A 24,699-nucleotide genomic window follows, 5' to 3' on the forward strand; every position below is an offset into this window, starting at 1 on the left:
CAGTTTCCAAACAGAGTAGAAGGGCTGATCTTGCTTCTGATCCTTTTGAAGGGACTTCTGAGCCAATTTTATAAGTGGGTAATGGATACTCTGACCAGAATTAGAGGGGCCCTGCCTCCAGCCAGGTGGAGGAAAGGGAAAACCGAGTCTATTGGACCGCGTGGATTCGATGGCCTGGCACGTTAGACCCATAAGAGTACAAGGCTCTAGTACACACTGGTGCACAGTGCACTCTAATGCCATCAAGTTATAAAGGGGCAAAACCGATCTGTATCTCTGGTGTGACAGGGGAATCCCAAAGGCTAACTGTATTGGAAGCTGAAGTAAGCCTAACTGGAAATGAATGGCAGAAACACCCCATTGTGACTGGCCCAAAGTCCCCGTGCATCCTTGGCATAGACTACCTCAGGAGAGGGTATTATAAGGACCCAAAAGAGTATCAATGGGCTTTTGGTATAGCTGCCTTGGAGAGGGAGGGAATTAAACAGAGGACCTGGTCTGGTCCTCTCAAGACCATGCCTGGTCTCTCTCAAGACCCTTCGATTGTGGGGTTGCTGAGGGTTGAAGAGCAACAAGTGCCAATTGCTACCACGACGGTGCAGCGGGGGCAATATCGCACCAACCGAGACTCTCTGATTCCCATCCACAAGTTCATTCGCCAACTGGAGAGCCAAGGAGTGATCAGCAAAACTCGCTCACCCTTTAATAGTCCCATATGGCCAGTGCGGAAGTCTAACGGGGAGTAGAGACTAACAGTTGACTATCGTGACCTGAATGAAGTTACACCACCGCTGAGTACTGCCGTTCCAGCTATGCTACAACTTCAGTACGAACTGGAATCAAAGGCAGCCAAGTGGTATGCCACAATTGACATTGCTAATGCGTTTTTCTCAATCCCTCTGGCAGCGGAGTGCTGGCCAGAGTTTTCTTTTACTTGGAGGGGTGTCCAGTACACTTGGAATCGATTGCCCCAGGGGTGGAAACACAGCCCCACCATTTGCCATGGACTAATCCAGACTGTACTGGAAAAAGGTGAAGCTCCAGAACACCTGCAATACATTGATGACATCATCGTATGGGGCAACACGGCAGAAGAAGTCTTTGAGAAAGGGAAGAAAATAATCTAAATCCTTCTGAAAGCCGGTTTTGCCATAAAAGAAAGTAAGGTCAAGGGACCTGCACAGGAGATCCAGTTTTTAGGAATAAAATGGCAAGATTGGTGTCATCAGATCCCTGCGGACGTGATCAACAAAATAGCAGCTATGTCTTCACCGACTAATAAAAAGGAAACACAGGCTTTCTTAGGTGTTGTGGGCTTTTGGAGAATGCATATTCCAAACTACAGTCTGATTGTAAGCCCTCTCTATCAAGTGACCCGGAAGAAGAATGATTTTAAATGGGGCCCTGAACAACAACAAGCCTTTGAACAAATTAAACGGGAGATTGTTCATGCAGTAGCCCTTGGACCAGTCCAGACAGGACAAGATGTTAAAAATGTGCTCTATACTGCAGCTGGGGAGAATGGCCCTACCTGGAGCCTCTGGCAGAAAGCACCTGGGGAGACCCGAGGCCGACCCCTGGGGTTTTGGAGTTGGGGATATCAAGGATCTGAGGCTCGCTATACTCCAACTGAGAAAGAGATATTGGCAGCATATGAAGGAGTTCGAGCTGCCTCAGAAGTGGTTGGTACTGAAACACAGCTCCTCTTAGCACCCTGACTGCCAGTGCTGGGCTGGATGTTCAAAGGGAAAGTCTCCTCTACACATCACGCGACTGATGCCACGTGGAGTAAGTGGGCCACACTGATCACACAACGGGCTCGCATAGGAAACCCCAGTCGCCCAGGAATTGTGGAAGTGATCATGGACTGGCCAGAAGGCAAAGATTTTGGAATGTCGCCAGAGGAGGAGGTGATGTGTCCTGAAGAGGCCCCACTGTATAATAAACTGCCAGAAAATGAGAGGCAATATGCCCTGTTCACTGATGGGTCCTGTCGCATTGTGGGAAAGCATCGGAGGTGGAAGGCTGCTGTATGGAGTCCTACACGACAAGTTGCAGAGACTGCTGAAGGAGAAGGTGAATCGAGTCAGTTTGCAGAGGTGAAAGCCATCCAGCTAGCATTAGACATTGCTGAAAGAGAGAAGTGGCCAGTGCTCTATCTCTATACTGACTCATGGATGGTGGCAAATGCCCTGTGGGGGTGGTTACAGCAATGGAAGCAGAGCAACTGGCAGCGCAGAGGTAAACCCATCTGAGCTGCTGCACTGTGGCAAGATATTGCGTCCCGGCTAGAGAACCTGGTTGTAAAAGTACGTCACGTAGATGCTCATGTACCCAAGGGTTGGGCCACTGAAGAACATCAAAACAACCAACAGGTGGATCAGGCTGCCAAGATTGAAGTGTCTCAGGTGGACCTGGACTGGCAACATAAGGGTGAGCTATTTATGGCTTGGTGGGCCCATGATACTTCAGGCCATCAGGGAAGAGATGCAACATATAGATGGGCTCGAGATCGAGGGGTGGACCTGACCATGGACACTATGGCACAGGTTATCCATGAATGTGAAACATGTGCTGCAATTAAGCAAGCCAAGTGGTTAAAGCCCCTGTGGTATGGAGGGCGATGGCTGAAATATAAATATGGGGAAGCCTGGCAGATTGACTATATCACACTCCCATGAACCTGCCAAGGCAAGCGCTATGTGCTTACAATGGTGGAAACAACCACCGGACGGCTGGAAACATATTCTGTACCCCATGCCACTGCCCGGAACGCTATCCTGGGCCTTGAGAAGCAGGTCTTGTGGCGACATGGCACCCCAGAAAGAATTGAGACAACGGGACTCACTTCCGAAACAACCTCATAGACACCTGGGCCAAAGAGCATGGCACTGAGTGGGTATATCACATCCCCTATCATGCACCAGCCTCTGGGAAAATTGAACGATACAATGGACTGTTAAAGACTACATTGAGAGCAATGGGGGGTGGAACTTTCAAACATTGGGATACACATTTAGCAAAAGCCACCTGGTTAGTCAACACCAGAGGATATGCCAACCGGGGTGGCCCTGCCCAGTCAGAACTTTTACATACTGTAGAAGTAGATAAAGTCCCTGTAGTGCACATGAAGAATATGTTAGGGAAGACAGTCTGGGTTACTCCTGCCTCAGGCAAAGGTAAACCCATTCGTGGGATTGCTTTTGCTCAAGGGCCTGGGTGCACTTGGTGGGTGATGCGACAAGATGGAGAAGTCCGATGTGTGCCTCAAGGGGATTTGATTTTAGGTGAGAATAGCCAATGAATGAAATTGTATGATATTAGTTGCTATATAACCCTGCTACTGTATGTTATCATTACTATAATTGTTATATGCTATATTCATAGTACTATAGTAAGAATAGCTTAGATCAAGCAAGAATGAACTGTGATAAAACTGAGCAAAGCGCAGTAGTGATGGAACCAGAACTGACTCCAGCATGCAACAATCCAACGGTGCACACCATCCTCCTGCTGCGCCCAATGTCATTCAGTCGCCACAGCGCACTGAAGCCCAATCCTGCTCTGTTGACTGAGAGGACTTTGCACCATCCCTCCTGCCCAGAAAGACTGGTATGACAGATGGAGCCCAAAGTCGTACACTAAATGAACTCAATGAACATTTTATACAGATGGCCCATAGACTAAGGGAATAATATCTCTCTGTGTGTATACATGTATATATATCTCAAAGGACAGAAAAGTTGATGGTGATTAATAGGGATGTAGCTGAAAGTATGGGACCTGAGCATGATGTAAATGGTTGTCGTGGTTTAACCCCAGCCAGCAACTAAGCACCACACAGCCGCTCACTCACTCCCCCCCCATCCAGCGGGATGGGGGAGAAAATCAGGAAAAAGAAGTAAAACTCATGGGTTGAGATAAGAATGGTTTAATAGAACAGAAAAGAAGTATCCATCCCACAGTTTCCAACCAGGATAATGGTATAGAATAAGGGGTAGATGCTGTCCTGGTTTCAGCTGGGATAGAGTTAACTGTCTTCCTAGTAGCTGGTACAGTGCTATGTTTTGAGTTCAGTATGCAAGAATGTTGATAACACTGATGTTTTCAGTTGTTGCTAAGTAATGTTTAGACTAAAGTCAAGGATTTTTCAGCTTCTCATGCCCAGCCAGGGCACCTGACCCAAACTGGCCAACAGGGTATTCCATACCATGTGACGTCCCATCTAGTATAGAAACTGGGAAGTGGGGGCAGGGGATCGCCGCTTGGGGACTGGCTGGGTGTCGGTCGGCGGGTGGTGAGCAATTGCCCTGCGCATCATTTGTACATTTCAATCCTTTTATTATTGCTGTTGTCATTTTATTAGTGTTACCCTTATCATTATTAGTTTCTTCTTTTCTGTTCTATTAAACCGTTCTTATCTCAACCCAGGAGTTTTACTTCTTTTCCTGATTTTCTCCCCCATCCCACTGGGTAGGGGGGAAGTGAGTGAGCGGCTGCATGGTGCTTAGTTGCTGGCTGGGGTTAAACCCCTGCTTGTAATGCTTCTTACTAGCTTGCTTTCATTACCTTCATTATTGGCTTTAAACTTCCATTTGCTTCTCTGTAGGGCTTCATAGTGTGTTGGGTTGACCCTGGCTGGATGCCAGGTGCCCACCAAAGCCACTCTGTCATTCCCCCTCCTCAGCTGGACAAGGGGCAAAAAATATAATGAAAGGCTCGTGGGTCTAGATAAGGACAGTTTAATAAAGCAAAAGCAAAGGTTGCGCTCAAAAGAAAAGGAAAAAAAAAATTTATTCTCTACTTCCCATCAGCAGGTAATGTCTGGCCACTTCCTGGGAAGCAGGGCTTCAGTACACAGTGGTTGCCCCAGAAGACAAATGTAAATAACTAATGCCCCTACTTCCTCCTCCCTTTACTTAGCTTTTATTGCTGAGCTGACATCATATGGTATGGAATATCCCTTTTGTCAGTTTGGGTCAGCTGTCCTGGCTACGTCCCCTCCCAAGATCTTGCCCAGCCCCAGCCTGCCACTGAGCAGGGAAATGTTGGAAAGACAGCCTTGATGCTGTGCCAGCACTGCTCAGCAGTAGCCAAAACACTGGTGTGTTATCAACACCTTTCTAGCTACCAATGCAGAGCACAGCGCTAGGAGGGCTGCTATGGGGAGTATTAACTCCATCTCAGCCAGACCCAATACAATACAAAAATGATCACACCCTTGTACTACTTCTCACTCCATCAACCAAGTCCACTTCACCTTTTTCTGCATCTCTGAGTTACTAATTTTGACATGCCTTCTACATGTGAAAATGCTTTTTATTTTAGCGGGCCTGGCACTTGTCATTCCTTTCATTTCCAGTTTAAAACCCAGAAAAGCCTTATTTAACATTAAGAAGTTGTCAGTTAACAGTCAGTTTTGAGAGCTTTTACACTTAACCTTCAGAAATAAACACATTTAAATAAATTATTAGCGCAACCTGCACTTTGACTGCAGACAGCTCAAAGCTGAAGTCATGCCTTCACCAGCACCAGTGGAAGTATCAGAACTTACATATGGAGCAAGTGGAATGAACCAGGCTGAATAAACATGCATTTCATCATTATCACCATCAACTGATCTTCAAACAATTCACAACCCCTTCAAGACTGCTACAGCTGCATGTTAAGTTTCAAAAAGAATCATTGGTCCACATCACAAGATGAGAATTGAATTATTTCATTTGTATCAAGGAACTGAATTAGACTCCTAGAAAGGTAAATAAAAGAATTTTGTATTCATAAGTAACAAATCAATTTGAAACATCCCACTGAGCACTGCAGGAACTATAAAGCCTCTTTAATTCACTTTGAGTATGCTATTACCATTCCAGCAAGTCCCTCCCTTTTGATAACTTACAGCTTAGTAAACACTATTGAATTTCAGAAGCAGTGCTTGCATCTATATTGAGCTCAAACTGGAAGTGACAGATCTCCGTTTCCTTGATTGTTCACACCACACATATGCCAAACAGGTTCTGAGACTCCTCCTAAGGCTGGACACCCAAATCCTGTCCCTGACAGGCCTCCGGAGCAGTTTGCTTGTCAGGTCACTCAAGGCATTCCTAGGACGGCTCCAAATCCTGTTTTACCCAACGACATGCCTTTCACTGTCAGGCCACTTCCCACCATAATGGCGAGATTCACAGCAAGCATACAGGGCACAATCCATTTTTAAATAAACTAGTACGACCATACACTGTGCCTGGAGCAAACAGTGCCCTGCACAGCCTGCTACAGAAGGTGACGTGGGAATAGGTACACAGGTCTGCGCAGTAAATGTCAACCAAGGGATTTTGCCAAGTACTGTGCCATGGGGACAGGCCCCAACTGCTGGAGAGGAACAGCCATACCTAGACTAGACTGTCTCACTGATGAGCAGCTCAAAGGGAATACGACCATGCTGTAAATAGAATGGCTGCATCAGTACTACCCTTGGGTATTGCTATCCAAATAATGTAAAGAAACATTTCTTCACTGACAGTTCGTGCCCTTGCTTTGATTGCGCTGGTGGAGGCTGGTAAAGAAAAAGTATCATGTGTTAGTTGTACTGGAACTAGATTATCAACTAGTTTCCAAAGGATACTTTAAAATACAGTTTATACTTCAGAAAGGCACTGGTTTCAGCCCAGCCGGTAACAAAGGACCACGCAGCCGCTCGCTCACTCCTCCCGCCCCCCTCCGGTGGGATGGGGAGGAGAATCAGAAAGGAGAAAAAAAAAAAAAAAACAAAAACGGAACCTCGTGGGTTGAGATAAGGACAATTTACTGGGACAACACAAAAAGAGAAGTTACAACAACAACAACGGTACTAATAAAAGAATATACAAAAGGAGTGATGCACAGTGCAACTGCTCACCACCCGGAACCCGACGCTCCGCCACTTCCACCACCGAAAGCTGAGAGCGCACCCCCCCAGCCCGCTCCCCATTTATATACCGAGCATGATGTCAGATGGTATGGAATAGCTCCTTGGCTAGTTCAGGTCAGCTGTCCCGACTGTGCCCCCTCCCAGGTTCCTGTGAAAATTAACTCTATCCCAGCTAAACCCAGGACAGGCACCTACAATTACCATAGTTCTAACCCCAAGATAGCAGATAGGTATCAGGGCTTTACCCAGATGGAAGTTAGTTTACTTGTTGGAAGTGTAATTACAGGACATCATCAGATCTCAGGAAACTGCCCAGCATTTTGACAAACTAAGCAACAAAATTCACACCATACAGTGTGCATAAGTGTTGGCTCAAGTGCCCGTGTGACAGATAAAACCGGAATTTTCTTATTTATTTCACACGGAATTGGAATTGCCTACATTAAAGGCCTATACTTAATAGTTCAATAAAAATATTCAAGCAATAAATACATGCTACTACAGTTAGGAAGCATCTAAGCAAAGACCTGGAACCAGAGCTTTTTAAGAGCTAGTTAGTTATTTCAGTATGGCCTCTTTTTATGAACAGGAACGATTTCCCTTACACAGTACCTGAAAGAACTGGTAGGGTTCAATGCATTCAAAACCTATGTACGAACCAAGAACTAGAAAAGCCTCCCTCACTCCTTTGCACAAATATCAGAATAGATATTAAACAAAAGAAGCCAAGCCCGTGTGCTTCTATATCCTTGAAATAAACAGTGGCCAGAAAATGAGCAGGTTGACTTGCAGAATGCTCAACATTGCAAAGTCAGTTTTAAAGAAAGCTGTATTTAAAAACATTTTACTTACTTAGGGAAGACTATACCATGTTTTGCATAACTGGAGCACTTAGATGCTCACATATTTATGTCCAAAAGAGGCTTAACTGAAGCATCAAATACAAGTCCATGTAGCAGAAACTGCCATTTCCCACTCTCTAACAGGTTTTCTGTTTAGAAACAGAATGCCACAAGTAGGAAGTGCTAAAATCATACTTAACTGCAAAACCAAAAAACAAACAAACAAAAAACCCCAAACCAAAAAACAAACAAAAAAACCCAAACCACCCCCCCACCCCACCCCCAAAAAAACAACAAACAAGAAACCCCTCAATGTTTACAAGCAAATGAAGATTAACAGTTCTTTAGGAAGATAAACAACATACATATAAGACAAGATTATTTAGAACAAAACTTCGTATTTGCCAGTTAAAGTATCAGTTTTAATCATTACTTAGTCTGCTTTGTGTGAAGTTTGAACATGAGCACTAACTTCCCAAACCTCTAGTGTACAAGCATATTCATTTATAAGCTCAATGGTATCTGAAACCAGAAGTCTTGTCTTTTTTTTTTTTCTTAATCACCTTCATTAAGGTGTAAGGTGATATAAGTGAGTCACCATGACTGTCAAGTTTCAATTAAGGTTAATTGCTATTGTGCCACTCTGGTTAGGAATATTTCTTGTTCAATACAAGCTTCTCATGGAAGAATACTAGCTGCATTTTTCAAATGTGAAAGACAAAATTTCACTTAGTGATCATAACCAGCAATGCTAATCATAAACTTTGTGTTCTAATTAAGTTCTTAATAGCAGCATGTGGTGGGTTGACCCTGGCTGGATGCCAGGTGCCCACCAAAGCCACTCTATCACTCCCCCTCCTCAGCTGGACAAGGGAGAGAAAATACAATGAAAGGCTTGTGGGTTGAGATAAGGACAGGGAGAGATCACTCACCAATTACCATCATGGGCAAAACAGACTTGACTTGGGGAAAATTAACTCAATTTATTACCAATCAAATCAGAGTAGGATAATGAGAAATAAAACCAAATCTTAAAAACACCTTCCCCCCACCCCTTCTTCCCAGGCACAGCTTCACTCCTGAATTCTCTATCTCCTCCCCCTGAGCAGCACAGGGGGATGGGGAATGGGGGTTGTAGTCAGTTCATCACACGTTGTCTCTGCCGTTCCTTCCTCCTCAGGGGCAGGACTCCACACACTCTTCCCCTGCTCCAGCATGGGGTCCCTCCCATGGGAGACAGTCCTCCATGAACTTGTCCAACGTGAGTCCTTCCCACGAGCTACAGTTCTTCATGAACTGCTCCAGCATGGGTCCCTTCCACAGGATGCAGTCCTTCAGGAGCACACTGCTCCAGCGTGGGTCCCCCATGGGGTCACAAGTCCTGCCAGAAAACCTGCTCCAGTGTGGGCTCCTCTTTCTTTCCACAGGTCCTGCCAGGAACCTGCTCCAGTGCAGGCTTCCCACAGGGTCACAGCCTCCTTCAGGTGCATCCACTTGCTGCGGCATGGGGTCCTCCACAGGCTGCAGGTGGATATCTGCTCCACTGTGGACCTCCATGGGCTGTAGGGGGACAACGTGCTTCACCATGGTCTTTGCCACAGGCTGCAGGGGAATCTCTGCTCCGGCGCCTGGAGCATCTCCTCCCCCTCCTTCTTCACTGACCTTGGTGTCTGCAGAGTTGTTTCTCTCACATATTCACATTCCTCTCTCCAGCTGCAGTTTCTGTTGCACAGCAACTTTTTTCCCTTCTTAAATATGTTATCACAGAGGCACTACCACTGTCGCTGATTGGCTCAGCCTTGGCCAGCGGCGGGTCCGTCTTGGAGCCAGCTGGCATTGGCTCTGTCAGACATAGGGGAAGCTTCTAGCAGCTTCTCACAGAAGCCGCCCCTGTAGCCCCCCTGCTACCAAAACCTTGCCATGCAAACTGAATACACAGCACACAGTCATCTACTTTGCTGCAAAACTGGTATGCATATGAGGTAGCATTCAATGATCTGGTTTTCCAAAAATCAGTTAACTTACCCAGTCTGAAATCATCATTCCATCCCTCCCAATATTTCTCCTCTACAATGAGGAAGCTAGTAGGACTTTTAAAGGGTGAAGACAAAAGTCTGTATTTTAGTAACTGGGCAAATACCACCCATATTCTTACTGAGGGAATTCAGAAAAGTAGTTTGTCCTGGGTTCAGCTGGGATAGAGTTAATTTTCACAGGAACCTGGGAGGTGGGGGGCATAGCCGGGGCAGCTGACCTGAACTAGCCAAGGAGCTATTCCATACCATCTGACATCATGCTCAGTATATAAATGGGTATGGGCTGGGGGGAGCTCTCCCGACTTTCGGTGGGGGAAGTGGCGGAGCGTCGGGTTCCGGGTGGTGAGCAGTTGCACTGTGCATCACTCTTTTTGTATACTCGTTCATTAGTACCGTTGTTGTTGTTGTTGTAACTTTTTTTTGTGTTGTCCCAGTAAACTGCCTTTATCTCAACCCTCGAGGTTCCAGGTTTTTTTCTTTTCTCTCCTCTGTCTCCTCCCTATCCCACCGGAGGGGGGCGGGAGGAGTGAGCAAGCGGCTGCGTGGTCCTTTGTTACTGGCTGGGCTGAAACCACGACATAGTTTCATATGCAAGTTGCAGCATCATCAAGCCAGCTTTTTTTAGGGTCTAAATAGACTCATTAGGATTTATCCAGAGTCATATAGGACATCAAATCAAACCTCTGTTCCAGGTTCCCACTACATAACTAGCATTTTTCCAAGGTTGCAGAAATGTTTGGATGGTTGGATTTTGTAAAACCACTTTGAACTCAAACATGGTGCTGACAGTTAATATTCTTCCTTGAGAGAATCCTCCCACCAGGATGTTCAACTATTCTTTTCCAAATGACTCCAGATGCAACATCCTACCCGTTGCTGTAAGTGACAGCAAAGTCCTCTGAATCAGGAAAGTCTTGAGTTTTACGAAAACAATAGCCAGTGGCAGGAGTAACAAGACAAGCAAGAAGCTGAAACAGAAGGTAATCTTTACAAGATCTAAACTTGGGTCCTATCTGTAATGGTTGAGTTAGTGCAAGCGATTTGAGGATTACCACATTCATCTTTGAGCACTCATGAGCAGCAGTATTCTTTAAATATAGGATTTAAGGATGTTACTGAGGAGCGGAAGAGAAGGACTCTTTAAACTTATTTTCATGCTAAGTAAAGGCAGAACTTTGTAAGAACAATTGGGGAAGCAGCAGATTATTTTCCTTTGTCTAAGAACTTAGCTCCAGAAATATTAATTCTCAAAACCTGCCAATGATAAGTCAGTCAGTCACAGATTTTATAGAAAAGGTCCCTATAATGCCCTCCAATCCATCCCAATAATAGACATATTCTAGCTTTTGTTCCAACCTCATTTAAAAAAATCATAATTAATGTGGACAAAAAGGGAGGATTTTTTTTTTTTTTTTAAAGCTGTATGTCACATTTAAGGTCACCAAATACATAATTATCAGTAAAAATTATCTCAGATCTTGGGTGGCCCATTAAGATCTGTTGTAAGAGACATGGGCAGCATTTGCATTCAGATGTGAGGTAACTAGGGAATCTAGAGTTTAGCACTCACCTTTCACAGAAATCTCATCAAAATGGATCATTACTTAACCATGTGCTTCAGCACCTGTGTCTTTTTCCAGAAAACTTCCCAAAGATCCTGGGAGTTTTACTATTGTGCATAATCAGACATGCTGCAATCTGAGCTGTGCAGTGCTTCTGAAGAACCAAGCCTATCTAGGACTCAAACCAGCAAGACACCACCTATTCCTGAGCACTGCCAATCATTTCCTGGTAGGAACCCAGTTCCTGTCTATGTCTAGATGCAGAGCTATGGATGTCTGGGTAGTAGGCTTGCTAAAGCAGACACAGAGAATCCCTCTATGTCTTGTGAAAGAACAAGAACAAATATTGACATGGATGGGACATATACTGTGATATTGAAAAAGCACTTAGAAAACAGTATCCAGAAGCTGAAAATAAGTTAAGCAAAGATAAATTGATCCTGACTAATTGCAGGTTAACTCTTTTAGTCACACACAAGTCAGTGAAAAATACAGCTAGTGCAAAAGCACAGGTCTCCCAATTTCAAAGTCAATTGGCCAAGTAGCTGCTTAGGGCCCCAGTTACTGTACGCAATGATTTGACAACAGAGCTACATAGCATACATTATTCCATATGCTTATTTTTGTTGGCATGGAAAACACTTCATACCCTAAGAAGCCCTGAAATGGCAGCACACTCCACAGTAAGTCATGTTGGAGAAAACACTGGTTTCTCCAATATCACACAGTACATTCTTTTAGCTTTTTGTACAGACAAGCCAGGGCTAGCAGACTATTGGAAATGAACAGGCACAAGAAGTAGGAATTGCAAGAACACATCAAAATCATTTATTTCACCAACACTTCACTGTAAAGCATTCACCATTTAAAGGTCATTCTTCAGTTTTCAAAACTCAAGGAAGATCTCATTACATGTCCTGTTGAATAGCTTCAAGATTAACTATGGATTCAAGACTATAGCATACTGTTTACAGAATAATTCATTTAAAAGCATTTAAAAAACCCAAATTCTAAAACCCTGGCAATATTACCTATTATGGTTTTTTACTAAGAAAGACACTATGAAAGGGGGAAAAAAATGCCATTTCTCAACAAGCTGAGACTCAACTTACTTGACAGTCTCAAAAGAAACTTTCCAGACTTCAGCTTCAAAACTGAGGAGCAAACTCAGACAGGGATAGCTATGAGACTGGATTATTATTTTTTTTAAAACACTTCCTGCCAAGTTAAACAGACACTGCTGTAGCAAAAGGTAGATCGATCCCACCTGTAATGACACTTCCCTTGTGCCAACCCTGTATTTGTACAGCTATGCAGTCAGCTAGGTTACAGTACTGATGTGGCTCACTGCATAGTCAAATGTTTGTGCTGCAGTACAGACAACAGGAAAAAGCAGCCCCCGTCTTCTGTTGTCCCCACTTTCTGGTGGCAAGCTCAGTGAAAACTTAATGATCAAGATGTTGACAAAGAATGCAACCACAAAGATGGACAAAACAGTGCCTGTGAATCATTTGCAAGTATATGGAGGAAGAAGAAAAACCTGAGATGAACTATGTATTTCAAGTTCTTCCCTCTTTATTTAGGTAAAAGTCATTAGTCAAAACCAGTGATACTGACTGCTTAAGTTAGCTAACTTGATATCTGTAGCTGGAAAAAAAAATCATTACAAGATACTGGGAATGTCAATATATGCTTGTACCTGGCAATCCATCATGATCTATTGCATGTTTAAACAGTGTCTCCCTAGACTATTTTTTTTTAATGATGACTGGCATTCACCACTAATCGCCACCAGAAAAATGTGTCAGAATGTAGTGTGTTGCCAGAAGCATATTTGTGATGCAGTTCCAGAAAATCAATACAGTATTCAAACAGTTCCATTACTTTGCAGAATGGAGTAGACGACATTAATACTACTACCATGGCTCTGTGTAGATGCAACAGAGCCCAACACTGCATGTGCAAGGCCCAGGTGGAATAAAACCACAGCTTCCTCTAGCCTCCTCTCCCTTCTAGCCTCCTCTCCCTTCTAGCCTCCTCTCCCTTCTAGCCTCCCTGTTCTGAGCACAATACTAATTTTGGTGGATCCCAAATGGCCCAGCCTTGGAAAAAATAAAAACTAAGATATTCACAACAGAATGGGGAAAAGAAACCTATTATCAAAATTAGATCTAAAAGCAGATTTTTTCATAGTGCAATGCTTCCACACCCATTGCACCTTACCTTTAAGACTGAATACATCTGAAAAAGCCTTGCAGGGAGAGCAGCATGAAACCCTGAACTAGAAAGCATGTTCTTGCAAAACTTTTTACAGAGGGCTTTCACATAAGTAGGGCCTTAAAATACACATTTCAACTTAACATAGTATTTAAGAAAAAAAATAAAAGATGAACTGAGTACTCTGATTTTTATTTTTACTTTAAATAATACAGAATATTTTGTCCCTTTGTTCATTGTTACAGTTTCCTGTTACTAAGACTATAACCACACACATGGGGAAGCCTGAGATTTTTCTCTTGAGAACATGCAGGGTTGTCTCAGATACAAAGGGCGTATTGTTAAAACACAAGCGCACTGAATTTTTGTGTGTGTGTATATATATATATACACACACATATATTCATGTGAGTTCCAGGTCTGGTCTCAACCTCATTTGATATCTCTACACCACACTCACTCCCTTGCCAGATGCCTCTTAAACTATAACTACTGGACTAGAAGAGCCATCATTTCTTAGTGTCCTGGTTTCAGCTGGGATAGAGTTAACTGTCTTCCTAGTAGCTGGTACGGTGCTGTGTTTTGAGTTCAGTATGCAAAGAATGTTGATAACACTGATGTTTTCAGTTGTTGCTAAGTAATGTGTAGTCTCAAGTCAAGGATTTTTCAGCTTCTCATGCCCAGCCAGCGAGAAAGCTGGAGGGGCACAAGAAGTTGGCACAGGACACAGCCAGGGCACCTGACCCAAACTGGCCAACAGGGTATTCCATACCATGTGACGTCCCATCTAGTTTAGGAACTGGGAAGTGGGGACAGGGGGAATCACCGCTGGGGGACTAGCGGGGTGTCGGTCGGCGGGTGGTGAGCAATTGCCCTGCGCATCATTTGTACATTCCAATCCTTTTATTACTACTGTTGTCATTTTATTAGTGTTATCATTATCATTATTAGCTGCTTCTTTTCTGTTCTATTAAACCGTTCTTATCTCAACCCACGAGTTTTACTTCTTTTTCCTGATTTTCTCCCCCATCCCACTGGGTGTGGGGAGAGTGAGTGAGCGGCTGCATGGTGCTTAGTTGCTGGCTGGGATTAAACCATGACACTTGGAAATTACTTTAGGCCTAAACGGCTTCAGAATTAAAGATATGTAAAAGAGTGGAAGAGCTAAGTTTCTAATCTATATGAAGTGCTTGCATTGTTTAGATGGTCACTGATCTGGAATACATTGGAAAACCATAGGCTCAGCTAAAATCATGTCCCAGGCACCTATACTAATGAGAAACTACTAGCAAATTAGTGTTACATCATGAGATAATGCTCTTCTCTTTGTAGTATACTAACACGTAGACATAGATTTTGAAAGCTCTGATTTAAAGAGTGATTAGCTAAGAGCTTTAAATCAAATCACAGTCTTAAGAGACAATCATAAAGAATAAATGTTTTCCAACAAAATTCCCATAAAAGTGATATCTGAATTCTACTTATTACTTTTACTACTTAGCAAGCAGAAATGCTCTAAAGCCAGTTAGGTGTCATTGCCTCTCTCAATTAGAAGTGATGGCCTGTTACAGTATTTCAAGCTATTGCAATCTCTATGACTTTGAGACTGTATACTTCCTCAAGTATCGGCTCGACATCTGCAAAGATAATGGGAATTGTGGTAGGGTAAGCAGGTAGCGAGAAATCACAAGCACATACACACAAAACATTCATCTGATGTTTGCCTTGAGACATTAAGAATAAAAATAATCTCAACATGATGAATGCAAAGAACTGAAATGTTAATTTTCAGCAGAACTAGTATTTTACCCAGAGAGCTGATCTATACAATCTTTATAATGCATGAAAATACTGAAAAAGATCAGCTGCAACCTTAAGGTATTATGAATACCTTCACTGGATCAGCACAGAAATCATCCCCCATGGCATTCAGGACACCCATTTATGTGTTGACAGGCCAGAATAGCTGTTTTAGTTTTCATGGTCATAAAACTACTGTGACAGAAGATAATTTAAGCATGGTAGAGGTCTCCATGCATTGCTGCCTGACGAAGTAGTTTATTAACCATTTCAAGCTGATTTACATACAGTACATCTGTCTAGGTATTTATACCTTAATAACTTTTTTCAGAAAATCAAGTTTTGTGGGTGTTATCTATAGTAAGTAATGTTGATCTGGTTTTGTTACACTCTACACACTGCTACAGAAGACAGCATGAACTACTTTGCTGCCATTGCTTTCCCACAATAAGCGTCTCATTTTACCCTTGAGATAACAACATGACCAGGAATTGCAGTAACACTAAACTACTGCCAAGAAGCTGTACCTTCTGCTCTATTATCTGCAATATTTATGTGTCAGAGGAGCACAGCTGATGGAACTGTTGCTAAGACAAAGTTTTGGGAGAGCTATCATTAAGCCTTATGGGAGGGGAAAAAGACAGGTTAAAGAACCTGAGTCAGGTCGAATTCAACGGTTAACAATACTTCTGGCTCCTAACAGCTTTATAGTGCTAATGTCTTGTTACCCAGCTGGGGAAAGGAAAACTGAAAATTTTAAGGACAAGACTTTGGTTTGGAAACACCAAACAGGTAGCAAACCAATTTCCACAGCAAGATTTGTCTATCCCATATGCTCAAATGGTACAGATTTTCACATAATTTAGTTTTTAAAGCTTCAAACTGGCTTTGTAAAAGTTATTACATCCTAGAGTTTAGAATTAGCATGATTTGTCAAGTCCCCTACAACTACAGTATCCTCTCTTCAAAATGGGACTCTGCATCCTGAATGCTTTAAAGAAATGCATTTCACTAATTCCCCATCCTTCAGCAAGGGCAAGAGCTAGGAGTGGATCAACCAATAACAACCATTTTCCCCTAACTACCAAAAATTAAATTAAAATACTTATTTTAGGTAACTACAATGCTAATAAATACATCCTAAAATACTCATCTTCCACAATATTCTCTAGCTAACTTAAGAACCCTAGTATTCTAAATCTGCCATCTCAAATTGACACATATCATAACCATCTTTATAAAGATAACATACTAAATATAGTCCAAGAAAAGTGAAGAGAAGCTAAAGTCTTTATAAAAAGACACCTTGATTAACATGACATGACAGAGGCAAGCACATCTTACAGAAGCTTTGCTGAATGATAAGGAATTACAAGGTAAAGAGTGAAGGGAAAAGCCAGTAAGATGAATTTGGATACTTGTCCACAGTACAGAAGACCATAAAGGAAAGTAGTTACAGAGAGACTACTCATTAATAAATCAGGAATTAATCCAAGAGATTAAGTTTAACAGGACACCAAATTCTCAACCTTACCAGAATTCATGGCTGTGCAGTTTCCATACCGCTTCTAGCATGAAATGTATTCATTCCAGCCTGAGCAATGATTGCATTATAGTCCACAAATACTAACCTCTAATTCCCCTGCTAGAAAGCAGTACCAACAACCAGTAAAATAAGGTGATGGTTTGCAGCTTTCAACACAGAATTTACCTGGTCAATGTATACAATAACCTGGGCTACCAATACACATCCTGAGTATGTTTACTTAAGATCTATTTCTTAAGGATTTTTAATATAATCAAACCTCTGCTCAAAGACAACCAATTGTGCAATACTGACAAATTTTGTGTTTCTCAATACTGGCAATACAAAAGAGACACACTATGAACTGGGACAGAACATATTGAGGTTGTCTTATTTACACAAAAATCAATGTTTTCCTATTGAAGAACACTATATTCAGTGTGGTCAACCCAACAGAAAGGCCTGCACAAAAAAATGGGTATATCACTCAACAGTGACTATTGATAGGAACCTGTCTTTATGCAACAGGGATGAGGAACTAGGAGAGAGGGAGAAAGAGAGACTGTCAGGTAGAGAATCAAGAGTGGACATCCTATGCTAGAGTGCCTGGCCTATACAATCCCCAAGGCTTGATTTGTTTACCTTCTCCTGTGATATGAGGGACATCCACAAACATATGGGATACAGCACTAAGAAGAGTGGTTCCTAAACTACTGGACCCTATAGACCATTATCAAGTTTCTGAAAACAAATTTAATAGCAACACAGCTTCAGAGACCAGTCACCCACAGCTTGGTATTCACCACATGCACAGTGCATAATTATCTATCTGGCTTGCCTTATGGTATTCTATGAGCTGAGCAGGCTGAACTACACTGGCAGAACAGTGAATTTTTCACTATAACAAATGAGACTAAGCCACTGCTGGTTTGGTAAGCCAATTCCTCTCCCCCATCCCAAGTTTTCTGTGTTCTGACCATTGGAATAGGTAAACTCTCCACCAGCCAGGTACTACAAGCTCACTGTACAAGCTTATGTAGGATAACAGTACCCATTAAATACTAAATATAGTACACTGACCCTCATGTGGTCAGGTATATGGATTATCAATCATTTTGCAACTTGCTTCTAGAGCACTCAATTTTAAGACCTTAGTAGAGCATCAGAAAACTGTTTTTATAACTGCAATGTTAACAGTCCAGTACATCTTGGTCTAGAAAGTCTGAAATCCATGGGCAATTGCATTTAGATGCTAATACAAAATAGCTACTGAAACAAGACCTCTGCTCTGAATATTATAAAATGTCTGATACTTAACTGCAGATCCACAGAGCTAGTGCTGGCCCTGGCTTGGATGCGCTCACTCACTCTTAGAGAGCAGAGAGCTTATCAGTAACACATACCTACATTGCTGGTTTTGACCACCTTGTTAAAAGACAGTCTGCAAAGGAATGCTATATTGCAACACCCCAGTGTGTACTGTCTAAAGAGTCTTCAAAATATTTGCAAGTTTTGTCTTCTTGACCTTAACATGCCAAGATACTACTTAAGAGTCATGACACCAACTTTATACCCTTTCTCCAAATAATTTTGATAGTCCTTCAGTATTTAGGATTATTTCCACTCCCTCTACAGATATGGATTTGTACTGTTCATTAAGAAGCTACCATGCTAAAACATTAGCAGTACTGAAGTTTATGAAATGGAGAAATTAAGGATTTTTTTTTTTTGTAAGTCAGGTTTTTGTTTTCAGAAGTGCTCAATTTAATTCTGGAGAAAGTACAAAGTTTACTCCTCTTCAACAGTTCTCTGTATTTGTAATACAATACACTTAACTGACATATCTACAAACACAATACTGACTTTAAATAAATGAGATGTTTTCCATTATTTGAATTTTAAAAGCTACATAATTCTGTGTCTGCTTAGCAGTTTTAGGAATATAACCCAAACCCACTTGTGGTGGTGTGCTCCCCGCACCACCACCCCCAAGCGGACCTGTATTTCCTGTAACCCTGCTCAAGTGATAACCACCAGTGGCGATCATAACAATACAATAGCCAAGGGCCAATTTGAGCAATGCACCCACCTAACCACAGTGCTGGTCAATATCCAACTCAAGCCAAATTTGGAAGAAACTAACATCTGTAGTTGGTATGCAAATATGACTATGAGTCAATTATCTTACTCCATAAATAGTGGACAGCCCAGGGCCCATTGAGCTCTCTTGCACGGCAGCGGGCTGCACACCAGGATCTCCCCTTGAGTAGGGATGCCTCTTAAGGTTACTCCTCGAGGTTGAGAGAGTCTTTGCTGCAACAGATTCTCATTAAGTGATTAATAGCATGCTAAACTTTGAAATCCTAAGTGATATAAAGGATTGACTGCACATATATAATCCTTTAGGCATAAACCATTGACCAAGTCTGGGACTAGGAGTGGATCCAGCTGCACCTAGACTCCTCTCTGAGAAGGAGTTTAGAACGCAAGGGGGTCCTTTCTGAACCTCATGACTCAATGGGAGGGTCTCCCTGACAGTTTTGTCTGACCCTCTATGCAGTAAATATCAAGTGAACCTTGCCATCGAATCTTGTTAAACCACTGTCGCATTTACTATCAAACTTTGTTAAATCACTGTTTTATATCAATAAACATATTGCTACTTCTCTCTTAAGAGTGAAGTGCATCACTCCATCTGTGACAACACTATAACATCATTTAGTCTTTTGGCCAGGTTTTTGAAACACATTATGACTTTCTTGAATATGTAGACAGCTACAAGCTTGGGTTTATTCTGTTTAGATTTGGAAGGGAAGACAACAGGAAAATAAAAGCTAGCCTAAGAAGTCATTCCTTCCTACATCTTGTACAGTGGGCCCCAGTGACTAGGACAGAGCCAAGGACGCAGCTGTTATCACCCTACATGCAAGGAAGTTAATAAATTGGAGAATTCCATGTGTCCTTAACAGCCTAAGGAAAGAGACACTTTTAACTTCCACATTACTATATCAATTTCACATTTGAATTCCTGAATGACCAAAATACAAAGGACATGAGTTATAACTTTTATACTCTAAACTATGTCATAAAGTCTTAGAAAACCAGCATCTTGTTAATGCATTAAAAGTCTGCCTCCACCTTGCAGTTAGCCAAATCATACTGGGTTTCTGTTGCTTTTGAACATGGGATGAGTTTCCATTCTATTCAGAGGTTATCAGGCAAGCACAAGGTTTATTTTTTCATCTCACTATACAAATTACTAAGAGTACAACTGCAGAAAGTTTTCACAGGTATCTATATCACTTTTATAGCTACTACATTAGATGTGATCAGGTTCATTTTAAAGATTTTATTCCTTCTAATTTCCTTAAAGCTTCAAGTGGATATCCCAATTCACTTAGGGGACCTGCTGTAAAGCAGATTTCTCTAGAGTCTTCTTCACTATATTGGGAAATTCACACCTTGTTTTATATCCTCTGAAGACTCCAGAAGAGTTAAAACGAGCCTTTGCTGCTCTTAAGTTTCACCTTGTCACACTGAGCTTAAAGCAGTCGTTTTCAGGACTGACCACCCCTAAAAGACCAGGGGAAGGTCCTCACGTTGGGGGTCTGGAAGCCAAGGCAGCTCTTCCAGCAATCTGATGTAGCTACGGCAGAGGCAAACCTCTGCAGATCACGGTGCGCCCCACTTTTCTTTCATCAGGCTGATGCACAGCATCGATCGCAGCAGGATTCCTGCTCCTTATGCACCCAGCCAGTAAAACCAACTCGCCTCCGCGCTCATTCAGCAGCGCCCGCTTGAACAGCAACAGCTTGCGCGGGCAGCCGCTTCCACCCCCCCACCCCGGCGGCTCCCGCGACATCCTTACCCCATGGCGGCCGGCGGCGCCGGGCACCAGCGGAGCCGCGTCCCTGGGGCGCTCCTCGCCGCGCCTCGCCGCAACGGCAGCTCCGCAGCCCCGTGGCGGCGGCAGTCCGCTGGGCTGGGCTGGGCTTGCCGCGCCTCCGGCTCGCAGCTGCCGGGCCGAGCGTAGCCGCCCGCGCGCTAGGGAACGCCTCCCGCGGGCCGGGCTCCCATGGCCGCCGGCCTCGCCAGACGCCCGCAGGCAGCGGCTCCGGCCCTCGGGCGGGCGGCAGCGGCGGCTCCGGGGGCAGACGGGTCCCCTCCTGCGGGCGGACGGGGAGACGCTCGCCTTCTCCACGAGGGGCTGGCAGCGGCTGCAGCGCTTCTCGCCGGGAGGTGAGCGGCAGCCGAAGGCTGAGGGCTCCGTGCAACTCAGAGGCGGAACGGAATGGGGCAGGCGGTGCGCGCAGGGCTCCACGCCGCCGCTCCCCCTAGCACCCCCGCCAGCAGCGTGGCGGGCACCAATGCATTCTCCCGAGGAGGCGGTGCGAGCCGCGGCACCGGCGCTGGCATCGGGCTCCCAGCGTGCGGCGGCTGGCGGGCGCCGCGCTCCCCCGATCCGCCCACCCCCGGCTGCAGAGATGCGGAGCGCCGCTCCTCCTTCCCGCGGCGGCGGGTCCGCTCCTCGCCGTCACGCCTTCTTCTGCGGCGAGCGGGCGGGCATCGTCCTGGGGCGCGGCGGGTCGGTCACTGCCAGCGGGAGAGGCCGCCGAGCCCGCGCTCCTCTGCGGTGGGGCCGCGGGCTCAGCCCCGCCGGTGGGAGGGAGGGAGGGAGCGAACAAGCGAGCTCCGTGTCAGGCGCTGTCCGGCTGCTCCAGCGCCCTCGAGCCGCTGCATCTTCCTGCTCGCATCCTCCGCCTCACGCCTCCGCCCACCTAGGTCCCCTTGCGGTGGGCAGGCGCAGCCGCCACGCCTGCAGCCCACGCCTCCGTCCCGCTCCTCCGAGAAGGGCAGAGCCCTACAGTCCACCGCGCACGCCGGCCACAAGCAGCCAGCTCGCTACTGCTCGCGACGGCACCTACTCACTCTGCCTCTATCCGGGGAGCTTTAAATAGCACATGTCACCGCGCTCCCCTACGCACTGACGTCACACACCGCTCCCGGCGCTGACGTCACCGGGGTGTATGGGATGATGTCAGAGTGGTCCACGCTGCCGGAAGCGCTTCTATAATAGGGAATGGCAGCGGGGGGAAGGTTCGGGGCCCGCCGCGGCCCGGCTGCCTCCGTGCGTCTCTCTGGGGCGCCGGCGGCGCCCGGACCGCCTCCTCCTGCCCCCTGCGGCGCCGTCTCCACGGCAACGCCGCGCGCGCCCGCCGCCGCGCCCCGCGTGCCGCGGAAGCAGCGGTGCGCCCCGCGGATCGGCGGGGAGAGCCACGGGTGAAGATGGCGCAGAGCCCACCGCAGAAGGCGGCTGCGGCAACTTTCTAGCCCTCCGACCCGGGCGTGGGAATAGCAGGGTGCCCGACTCCAGAGGCAGCTGGTCCCGTGTCCGAAACACATGCCTGCATCCCCCTGCTTTGCAAACACTTCAAACCCAACAGCGTTACTGGCTAAACAGGAAAGAAACACAGCAGACATTCTAAAATTGGAAAAAAAAAAAAAAGTAGATTCCAGCACATCCATGCTAGCAGTATTGCAAAGAAACAGCCAGCACTGTGAGCTTGCCAGATCCTACTATTTTTGGCTCAGTCCTTCAATGGTACCATGCAAACAGATAGCATGTGTTGCTGCTTCTAATTCAACAGAGTAGACCAAGCTCCAGCACTATCTACTACCTTGCTGGGCACCTACCTCATCTTAGGTTCAGCAAATATTTCCATTAACTCTCCGAGTTTTCCTGAATTTATAAATATTAGGTAAAACTGCTCCTAGACAATACCAATGGCATTGGGATACCCAAGGTGGAACATGCATCCCAGCTCCTTGCTACTTCTAGGACCACTTTCAATATTTTCATGCTATTTTCCTGCTTAAGTGATGTTGTAGCCACCAGAGGCATATTAAACTATAATGAGTGTGAGAGGGAGATATATCAATGAGATACTAGATGTCAATCCCCACATAAAAATGGAAGACCCAAGTTTTACCAATGGATGTTATGGCACTGTAAAACATGGCAAAACCAACAATGGTATGCTCACAACTGTTGCTTTAACAAGAAGTTTTTCCTCTAACCTCTACTATCTGAGACCAAGTGTATCCCAGGAAGAGGCTGGAATGAAAGACAGCAAAAGGATTTACCTAACAATGTGATCTCCCCAGAGTAAGTTATTTTAATTCATACATGCATGTGTTTTACAGACCCTTGCTTCAACATTTTGACCTATAAATGTAATCAGCTATAGGAAGAGCAAAGATGATGACAACAAATTAAATAGCAAGGGAAACCTTCTCCAAACAAAAATAAGCATAAGAAACCTAGCATGAATCATTCCCACCAGTAGCAGCGAGGCAGATTGCCTCACAAGGGAGAAAACAATAGCTTCTTCAGTTTCCCATTTCTCACACACTACCTCATAACCTAAAGTGAAGGCACTGAGCTACAAAAACTTTAGACTGAGTGGCAACAGTTAGTTTGTTGTGGGCAATGCTCAGAACATGCATGGTTATGATGAAGCTGCATTACTTTTCTGGACTGCCACTGTCATTTTTTGGTTGGGTTTCACATGCTAACTCTGAAACATATGAAGCTCTATGTATTTTCCACTAAAAATCAAATTAGATGTACAGGCTTCTAGCCGTAAAATTGTTTGTGGTAGTCTCCAGTGTTGTTTGGGGAAAGATGAAGATCCACAACAGTTCTTTCTTCCATATGATAAGAGTGATAAGAGTGAAAGAGACTATGATCAAAAATAATTCAGTCTAGGCAAGTGTAAACAACACACAGCTTATAAATATATTCCTTGATGTCAAGTAGTTAGGAGCCTAGATTCATTAGTTTCTAAGTAAGTCCCACATGACATTTTGCATGCAGTAACGGCAGATCAAGAGCAAAGAAACTAAGGCTCTAAATCCACATATAAGTAACTCTGTCGCATCAGTTTTGTTCTTTCAGCTCAAGCTCACACACTAATGCAAATGCTTTAGTATTATGTCCAAAGTATTTTGTTTAGATATCACAGAGATGGCTCCACCTGTCTCTGCCTTTCAACTTGTTCACATATTTGGCTTGCATGAAGTATGATGTTTTCCCACTGCATGGGTGGAAAAACAGAACTCTCTGAGACTGAAGATAAAAGAAAAAATATAAAAGAAACCAAACACACACTGAGCCCTGGGGGATAGAATTGCATGTTCACTTGAGAGTCAGAGGTGTGAACAGATTCAGGGGCAAAGAAAAATTACTATCTCCAGAACAACCCTGTGTGGGATACCAAGAGTGTCTTTATTGACTTGTGAAATGCCCTATATATTTCATGCCCCTCTATAAGTAATAAAATACGAGTACTGGGACAGATAAGATCCCAGGTGGGGGAACAGAGCTGTAGGGACAAAGAAAGCATCACTCCAAGTAAATCTTATGGTTAATCTTTTCTTCTTCTTAATTCTTCATTTAAACAATGTTAATTGATTATTACAGTTAAGTGTAGCAGCTCCACATAATTGATTACTTCCCTTCCATATTTATTGTTACTGTTCCTCCAGGTCTGACCAGGCTTTCTCTAAGCCTTAAGCTTTATCTCAATTATACCCTTTTACAATTTTGATCAGTTTCCAGGTCGGTTAACATTATTTGTCTTGTGGAGAAAGCCTTTGTTTACGCTTGCCAAGCTTACTGAAATCACTTCTCTGTCTTGCCATTCCCCAAATTAATATAAGATACAAAAACATGGTGACATTCATCAGCTAAGGCTGACCTGTACATGCAGATACAAAGAAAGCAAGCTAGGAGATTAAATGATAG

General features: G+C 44.2%; 1 protein-coding gene across 1 annotated transcript in view; it reads right to left on the reverse strand.

Moving 5' to 3' along the window:
* The window catches only part of LOC104313270 (homer scaffold protein 1), a 146,981-nt gene extending 125,137 nt beyond the window's left edge, over window positions 1–21,844 (reverse strand). Inside the window, exon 1 of the mRNA XM_069774873.1 lies at window positions 20,761–21,844. Within this exon, the coding sequence (XP_069630974.1) occupies window positions 20,761–20,765 (5 nt within the window). The 5' untranslated portion in view covers window positions 20,766–21,844. The remainder of the gene's footprint in view (window positions 1–20,760) is intronic.
* Window positions 21,845–24,699: the final 2,855 nt, after the last annotated feature.

The sequence above is a fragment of the Haliaeetus albicilla genome, chromosome W (assembly GCF_947461875.1).
Source record: "Haliaeetus albicilla chromosome W, bHalAlb1.1, whole genome shotgun sequence".
Lineage (NCBI taxonomy): Eukaryota > Metazoa > Chordata > Aves > Accipitriformes > Accipitridae > Haliaeetus > Haliaeetus albicilla.